The following is a 9,037-nucleotide window of genomic DNA, read 5'->3' as shown; positions in this document are numbered from 1 at the left end:
TTTAGTTGTCTTTAACAGAAGTGTGCTCACTGGTAGATATTAAAAAAACCTAACAAAACAACAGCAAAAACAACAGCACACTTCAAACTGAAATAAGAGGCTACTGAAAATCATCGTGTGTACAGTGAGTGGATAGGACTCAGTTGCGGGATTTCTGTTCCGGACTATGGTATGGTTTGGGGAGCTCCATTTAATTCAGCGTGCATCCGTCCTCTTCACGTGTTGTCATTTGAAAGGAAAAATAACCCCCAGATGTTCTGGTGTTCGCATGCACCTGCGTTTGCAAATCCTAACTCCCCGGAGTTCTGCGTGGTGCTCTCACGCAGCCGAAGACGCCTGGTCCATGCCCAGAGCCCTGCTATTTATAAGACTTGACAGCGCGAAGGGGGGGAGGAGGAGGAGGGATGCAGCACCAGGCTGTTGTTTGCCTTTTGCATAAACTACCGAGGCAGGTTGCATATTGCTTGAGATGTTGCATCGGTGGAGGCGGGGGCGGGGGGGGGGGAAGAAGTGCAGAAGCTGAAGTGCTCCTAATCCTTCTCTTCCTAGGGACTGTGGATCCGTCAAGCGCTTCCCTCCGATGTGAACGCAGTGTCCCCTGTGGGATGCAGTAGGTGATGCCCAGCTCTACTGCAATGGCAATTGGAGCTCTCTCTAGTTCTCTTCTTGTAACCTGCTGCCTCATGGTTGCCCTCTGTAGCTCCACCGTACCTGTACAAAAACTGGCCAAGGCTCAAGACAAACAGGAGATAAAGGCGAGCCAGGAAAAGAGGGATCACACGTCTGCGAGGGACAGCCAGACAGGCCCAGGGAAAATGAATGAGATCGGCAGGAGTGGGAGGGAGGAGGGTAGCAGGGACTGGAAGAGCAAAGGAAACAGGAACTACTCAAACAAGGAGTCTTGGGCTAAGCAGAAGCAGGCTTGGAACAGCCAGGGGACGAGCAGTAAATCTGGGAGCATTCAAGCACAAGAGCAAATGGACGCTGCTCCCCAGGAACCTCAGGTGGCTGAAGATTCGTCTCTCCCAGAAGCTGTTGCGAGTGTCACGCCTGAGCCTCCGGAGGAGTATGCCTACCCTGACTACCGTGGGAAGGGCTGCGTGGACGAGAGTGGCTTCGTCTATGCCATCGGAGAGAAGTTTGCGCCGGGCCCCTCCGCCTGCCCCTGCCTGTGCACCGAGGAGGGCCCGCTGTGCATACAGCCCGAGTGCCCCAGGCTCCACCCTCGGTGCGTCCATGTGGACACCACACAGTGCTGCCCGCAGTGCAAGGAGAGGAAGAACTACTGCGAGTTTCGAGGGAAAACCTACCAGACCCTAGAGGAGTTCATGGTAAGAGCTGAAGCCAAAAGTAATTTTGTGGGTCCCGCTCTCGTATAAAGTGGCATCATGTTCTTCGAGTGCTTTCTCAGAGGGTGTGCAGGGTCTCCCCCTCCCCTTTTCATTTCTATGTTAACACGACTTCTGCAGTGCTGTAAAATATATCCCTTAAACATGACCTTTCTTGCTCTATGATACTGTAACATTTTTAAATGAGGGGGCTGATCTTTACTCATTCCTTTGGTATTTACAGTAAAAAAAGCTACTTGAAAGGGTGCTGCTCGGTGGTGATGTGGATTTGATGAAAATTTTCAGCAATACATTTGTTTCCTTGTTTAACTGTTAACGGTGAAACTTCTACCTTGCAGGGATCGAGCAGGGTTTTGTGGGCTGTCTTCTATTCCAGGCAATCAGTCTGTGATGATGCTTTTTTCATAACAGTAATTTCTCTTTTCCTTTTTAACCATTTCAATTGTGCTGCCAAGCTTGCCTAACAGCTGCTTTCTGAGAATGACTATGGGCCTTCTTTTTAATGAGAGCATGGTTCGCAATCTGGATTACAGTGATACCTAAACAAAGGATTGGAAAATCTTTATGTTTGGGGAAATCCTTTTAGACTAGACTAATGCCTTTTTAGCATTATTGTCATTATCATTGAAAATAAAACTTACTACAGCGCGCTGAAAAGTTTTGGAGTTGGGGCCAATTTCCTGGTTGCTTACCTTGCCTTTTCCCCTTTAGTATTTTATTGTGGCTGAGATCTGTGAGCAGGCTCTAAGAATTTGCTTGCAAATGACTGTTAGGTACAGGGCTGGTCCAAACCCCATTTCTGAACACACCAGAGATTTCTGAGCTGAATATGCTGAGGGGAGTACAAAGTTGAGTTCGGGGTTCTGGAAGCTTGAGCCCCTCTCAGGATGGAGAAAAAGAAAATGCGTTTGTGAAGGCTGTAAGTAAGTCACCACCTCTGCTCTCTGTGGTATTTGCATGTTCTTGGAAACTGAACTTTCATTCATAATGTCTTTCCATGTTCTTCAATTTACTGCAAAATAAATAAATAAAGGCGCAGGATTACTCTCTCCAAAATAAATCACAGTGTTTCCCCTTGCTCTCTTTAGGCAGTAATGTGTAGAGCACTGGTGGATTTCAAAGCACGGCAGAAGGCATCGTATCATCCTCCCTTTTTCCATGTCACCCTCAAGGACTGCATTCAGCTTTGGGGTGGCATTTTTCTACTTTGAGGAGGAGAATACTTCTAGCAGCAGCTAGTTGGTGTGACCTTTTTGGAGATGGATTGTGAGAGCCTTCCTTTTCCAGTGAAGTTAATTCTGAGGGGTGGCCAAATCAGTGATGCTTCTGCACATGTTCTCTGTAGGTCAAAGTTTAAAGGCTTCTTCCCACTCTTCATTCACTCTTCTGAGGACTTGCATTTCTTTGTCTTTTTATATAGTGGTGTCGTATTCATGGCTGTAAAGCAAGCCTAAACACAATAGTTAAACGTGTAGTGAGAGAATAAAACCTTAGGGCTCCCTGTTACATTTGAACATGGCTGGCAGCCTTGGTAGAAAGGCAGTGCTGAATGGTGACATTTACAGAAATGTTCTGAAAAGACTTTGGCTTTCAGATTTCTTTTTAACCCTATTCAGCCTTCAGCTCCTGCGTTGATACCTTCCTGTAATGAAACATCATTTCCCTTACCGCTTTGTGTTAGCCAGCTTTGGAAGCACAAGTGAGAAGGGACGCCTGCTCGGGATGCACAATGAAAGTTACAGACACAGTTAGGCAGTGGAACTGCAGCCTGTTTATTTTGATGTGTGAGGACCTTGGTTTTTAGCTGAGCTGCAACATTGGTTCCAATATTGTGAGCACAAAACTGTAAATGCCACTGTTTGCCCGTGCCACTGCAATCAGTGGAGATGTCTAGTGAGGTAAGGTATGGACGTAGTCAGGTTGCTGCTGCTCAGTGAAAGCAATTGCAAATGCAAGTAATTGCATGTGGTTTCAAAGGTCATTTTACAAGTTTAAAGTTGATGATCTTAGAGAGGTTACTAATATGCTATCTCTTGATTAAAGTCAGGGAAGGAGCTATAAATGGATAGCGATGAGATTTTTCTCTATGTCTGCACCTACTATTTGTAGCAAGGAGTACCAGACATCCCTGAAAGAAGAAAAAGGTGACCTCCTAACTTTTAAGTGATGTTATCTGCGAAAACTTCTATGTATAGATGTGTCAATATGCATGCAAGTTTGGGAGTTTGCTTATATAAAAGTCGTATATGACTTGGCATGGCAAAAAATTGCCCTGACCGGAGCCAGTGCTAACTTAGAAGCTGAGTGTGCCAAGGAATGGGAGATTTGATGCATTTCTTCTTTGATTCCAGTCCTTCCTGCAGGCTTTGTTTATGTGTGTGTATGCATGCATTTTTCTGTTTTCAAAAGGGACATGGATGTCGACACAAAACACGACACAAGTGTGGGGGAAGGATGAGGTCTCATAAAGCTGTTTCTGTCAGCACCACTGTGCTCCCCTGTGGGTGTCATGAGGCAGAATGACAGAGGGATCACAGCATCCGTACCAGTGGAACTGGGAGCAAAAGCCTCAGTTGGCGAAATACAATGAGGATAAAATTCTGCACTGGAGCTGGAGATTGCTGAGCATGTGCTCCACTAGATGTTTTTCAATCTTACAATAAGATTTGAAAACGCAGGCTGACTTACAAGATCATAACCTTACAAGGACCATAAATTATCTTCTGAAGTGTAATGTTGGGGAAAGACCTACATTTTTTAAAGTTGTTGCTTCATGTGTCTTTTTTAGAATTTCTCTGCTACCAAAAATTGTATTTATTTGTGAATAAGTTACTTGGAAATCAAGAAGTCAGCAAACCCAAATGGATTTTGAAACATCTGTGGTATTTTGAATGCACAGAGAAGTAAAAACAAGGCTGGTATGTTTATTCTTGTCAGCCTAACCCCATTCATGTTCTCCTGAGTTGTGTAAGTGGCAAGGAAATATTAATAAAAATTCCAGCACAATAGCAAATCAGTTTGGGATTTTGCTTGAAAATTTTTTTTTCTAACTTATATATTTTCAAGGCTCAAGGAACCAAATGTAGTTTGTTGGGTTTTTTTAAATCAGATTTTTTGCTGGTTTGTTTTGTTTTTAATTAAAGTTTGGCATGTGGAAAGGGGAAGGAGAAAGCTCAAATTACTTTAGACCAGAACTTCAATGAGTGCAAATGATTTGTCACTTCTTAATTATGACAACTTACACTAAGTCGCTGGCTAAGCCTACTACCCTTACTAAGCTACAGTTTTCTTCATGCCCCACTGGTGGGAAATCCACCTGTTTACACAATGGTGCGTTTGCTTTTTTACAACATCTGCAACTCCGTTTATTCATCTGCTCATAAACTTCCCTTTAAACAATTCTAAAGAAGGGGTTTTTTTGCCATCTGTACTCAGGTTTCTACCGGTTTTACAGCTGCCTGATGAATATTTAAGACTTCTGGGCCTCTTCGTGTCTTCCCACAGGTTTTTGCATAGGCAGAACTACTGCTGTTACAGAGTTAATAGCTTTGTCAGTAGACCACAGAGGCGTGGTATCATCAGTCTTCACAGAGATTGATGGGTGGTATTGTTTCCAGTCCAGCCTGGTTATGTCAGATGTGCTGCTGGGCTGGTCGTTTCCCAGATGAGCAAGTGGGATGCTTGTTGCATTGGCTGCCGCTAGGAACTGCGCTGCAGGGAATGCGCTTACGTTATGAGAGTAGAAGAGAGGAAATGAAGGACCAAATGTGTCTTTTCATTCTGATTTATGTAGCTGTTGTTACATATACACACTGTCCTATTGTCTCTCTCTCTAGTGATGATTATGTCTCCAAGTATAAAGCTGCCATTAGGGTACGGAAAGAAGTGAGGTTTTTCTATGGTTCCTGCTATAACCTGATGATATATAAAAAGCAATGCACTACTCTTTAGTCCAAAGATGGACAGATAAAGGTTGACATTAATACCATTCTAGCAGCCACTGTGGTTGACTTACATGCCTGAAAAGAGCTTTGTAGAAACAACCACATGGAGGCCTTCCCTAACTCTGCTACCTTTACTTATATTGGTGGGTTATACAGGTGACAGTACTTATTAAAGGTGTACTATATATATTCCCTTGAAATCCCATGATCTATTACACAGGAAGGGTATTCATGCAGTATCGCCTTAACAGTGTACTCCATTCATGAAAAGGTGTAGTCTTCAAGTGTATGTGCTGTATAGGACAGAAGTGCATTATTCTGAATCATCATTATTAGATAAAGACTAGAACAATTTTGTTTCTCATTCAATAGTGCTTTCAGTGCTTCATTAAACAGCTTCTTGTGCTAAGAATTTTAGGCTTCTGTCAAATTTGGAATTCTAATAAACAACCTACTTAGAATATGTTTAAATTTCACAGATGAGAGATTTTGGGAATAACATCTGTGTGCTGTCATGTTTCCTGATTACCATCACATATTCTAGTTTTTACATCACTTCTAATATTGAATGGCGTGGCTTCTAAGCAGTGTCCTGTGAGCGGGAATATCTGTTGTTGTAGTTACTGATCTTGAGCCATGATGACTGGCAAATTTGCGTCTTTTTCAGGTGATGGCAAAAAATGTTAAAACTGATTGAAAGCTGTAAATTTTCCTTGTTGAGCCTGATCCTTGGAATTGAGTTATGGTAGCTTTGATCAAGCAGAATTCCTTAAAAATAATTAAAAAAAAAAGTCCTCCTTAAAAATAATGTTTTCATAATTCAGTAAGTATTGTTTCTGGATATAACTCCAGAGAGAAGGACTCTTACTATTGACTTGCAGATAGTTAGGAGCTCAGGTTTGCTGATGCTCAAAATTTCACATGCAGTTCAAGTGATTACCTGGGATACCTGAGCCTCTTGACGCTGAAGACTGCATCAGAAACCTCCTCATCCGCTGACACTCCAGCTCTGCAAGTGAACGTGGCAGTTTATAAACGATTACAGGACAAAGTTCTTCTCCCAAAGCCTGCAATAAAAATCTGCGGTACTGGGCTGTCAGCCTCCTTGTAGCATAAACGTATGGTGTGATGTTATCGTTGGTAGAGTGTAAAGCAAAGAGAAAACTGGAAGTCAGCAGCTAGCAAAGGAAGCCTGAAATAAATAATAGTAATAAAAGCAGAAAGCACCACAGCAAGAGATTCTGTTTAGGCTTTTTAAGCAGAGGGGACAGCATGGAAGATATGTGAGTGCATAAGCAAATAGCAGCCCTGGCAGGTGGGAAGAGAAGTGGCAAAGCATGGATGAGCATTTAGTTGGAGATGATGCTGTGCAAGCATCAGCATGTTTGAACTTTGGAAGTGAGAAGGATGTGAAAGAGGCAAGCGAGCAGAGAATGGATTTGATGAAAAAGTGTGATGGGCTGCCTAAGAAAGAGGGAAAAGAAACAGATGATCTGCAAGTTAGACATCTGGATGATTCTTCACGGAGAGTAACTTTTTTTTCCTTTTGGATTTGAGGTTACTCTGATTTTATTGGAGAAATGCAATGAGCAGTTGTTTGCATCAGCTAGAATCTGGAATTAAAAAGGGTCCATAAAAAACCCACCTCATCCATAAGTAAACCAAGAATCTGCACAGATTATAGATTTAGAGGATCAGTAATAATAACATTCAGCTGCATTTTCATCCTGCGCTCTGAGCATGGATGCCAGTGTGGTTTTTGGAATACGGCAATGAGACTTACAGTATGTCATCTATTGCTCTTAAGCACCCCTGCTTCCCTCTACCTCCCGCTCCTTGTGTGGTATGAGAATGTGCAGCGCCTGCTCAGGGACACTGAAAAGGACAGCTGGAATTGTACATATGGCAAATGCAGACATTTGAAAGTTCATTTTTTCCTAAGTAGAGCCTTGATGCTGTTTTGTTTGGAATTCATTTCATTGAAGTAGGTCATTTAGCTAATTATCTCATTCTGTAGAGTTATTCAAAACCAGTAACATTTCAGTAGGTAGAAAGGATGACCTGTATTTTGTTTCAATTGAATTGCAATTTCTTTTCAGAAAGTTACAAGTATTGGAAGAATCATCCAAATACAATTAACCTATGGGAAATACCTGAATTCAAAGCACGTTTTTTTCCTGACTTCTATTTGAAAATTATAATTTTCAATAAAATGTAACACCCTGCTACCAACAAGCTTTAAAAACTGGAAAAATTGCAGGAAGGATTTCCATTAAAAGAAGTTTCATATTCCACCTAGCAAAATTTTTCTTCTTTAAATACAGTGTTTTTTGCTAAATTAACTTTGAATCTCTAATAGGCTTAAACCGGGTTTCATCTAAATTATGAACTTAATTTGCTGGAAGTTCATTAGAAACATGGTAGGGAAGTTTTTGCTTTAATTGTGGTAAAAGTGTAAAGTGTTCTTGTTCCCGAGATCCCTTTGACTTTCCCATTTGGTGCACAGGTTCAGAGCAGAACCTGTGTTTTTTTCTCCTGTGGTTCTGTAGAGTCCTGCTCTCTGCACTATTCAGACGACAAAAAGCATTTGTTTTAAAGTGGGGAGAAAAAAAAGGTGAAGAACAAAGCAGATGGGAAGGTAGGCACTACACACTTCAGGAGGGCATTAAGCACAAGAGTTAAACGGTGGCTGGATTTGTGTTTCAGGTGTCTCCGTGTGAGAAGTGCCGCTGTGAAGCCAACGGTGAAGTGCTCTGCACCGTCTCGGCTTGTCCCCAGACTGAGTGCGTGGATCCGGTGTATGAGCCTGATCAGTGCTGTCCTATCTGCAAAAATGGTAAGTGAAGGCTGCAAAACTAGAAGGGGGCTTCTGTCAGAGAAATCCATGTTCCTTTGTTCTGATTTTGAAAAATAATTCCAATATTTTCCTTTTTCCCCCAAATGGAGATTGAGAGGAGTTTTCTGTGGGTTGTGTCTTCCCAGTGTGAGGGGCCAGATCCTCCCTTGACTGGGATGGACTCAGTTATGACCTACAGGGATTTTTTTTGTTACCCAGGAGATAATTAGATCATTAATACCAGATATTCATGTTGCTTCTGAATATAAATTTTGCATGAACTCATTGTGGATATGTTTTATGTAGGCACACAAAACAGAACTCAGGCTCTTCATGTTATCCACCTCTCAACATGAGCAGTAAAGTTTTACTTTTGTTCTCTCTTCTTATTTGTTCCCCTTTCAGAGATTCTTCTCTTTTTTTTTTTCCTGAGGCAAATCAAATGTACCTTATTGAGCTCATTTAATTTTCATAACTACATGAATTAAACTCCCAAGTTTAATTGAATATTTTTCATAACTAAATTAGACAGAAAGTCTCTCTACTCGCAGCAAGGGCTTGCATTAGATCAAAGTCTTGGTCTATTTAGAGGAAAAAATTACATGACACACTAGCTCATCACTTATAAAGAAGAAATGATAATTTATTAATAGAAATGAAAGCTGCAAAATCTCAAATGAAATTATATTTAAAATGAAAAAAGACATTTAAAAATATTCGGATAATTTGCAGCCATATATTACTTCTCTAGAATAGGTGGGTTCCATTACATTAGCTAAAACAAACTGATTAAAATCGTGGAAAAGCTAGGGGAGGAGAGAGTGTACAGCATATGCTTTCCACAAATTCAACAGTAGATGATAAGGGACAGTTAATTGCATTGGAGGAGTTTCATTTGCATGGGTATA

General features: G+C 41.6%; 1 protein-coding gene across 1 annotated transcript in view; it reads left to right on the top strand.

Annotated features, from left to right (window-relative positions):
• Positions 1–617: 617 nt before the first annotated feature.
• Positions 618–9,037, top strand: part of VWC2 (von Willebrand factor C domain containing 2) — a gene marked incomplete at both ends in the record, with an annotated part of 59,603 nt that continues 51,183 nt past the window's right edge. Inside the window, 2 exons of the mRNA XM_081996686.1 lie at positions 618–1,331; positions 8,000–8,129. Coding sequence (XP_081852812.1) covers positions 618–1,331; positions 8,000–8,129 — 844 coding nt within the window. The remainder of the gene's footprint in view (positions 1,332–7,999; positions 8,130–9,037) is intronic.

Source organism: Phaethon aethereus (assembly GCF_964289735.1).
Source record: "Phaethon aethereus genome assembly, chromosome: 2".
Taxonomy (NCBI): Eukaryota; Metazoa; Chordata; class Aves; order Phaethontiformes; family Phaethontidae; genus Phaethon; species Phaethon aethereus.
This window is presented reverse-complemented; position numbering and strand designations above follow the sequence as displayed.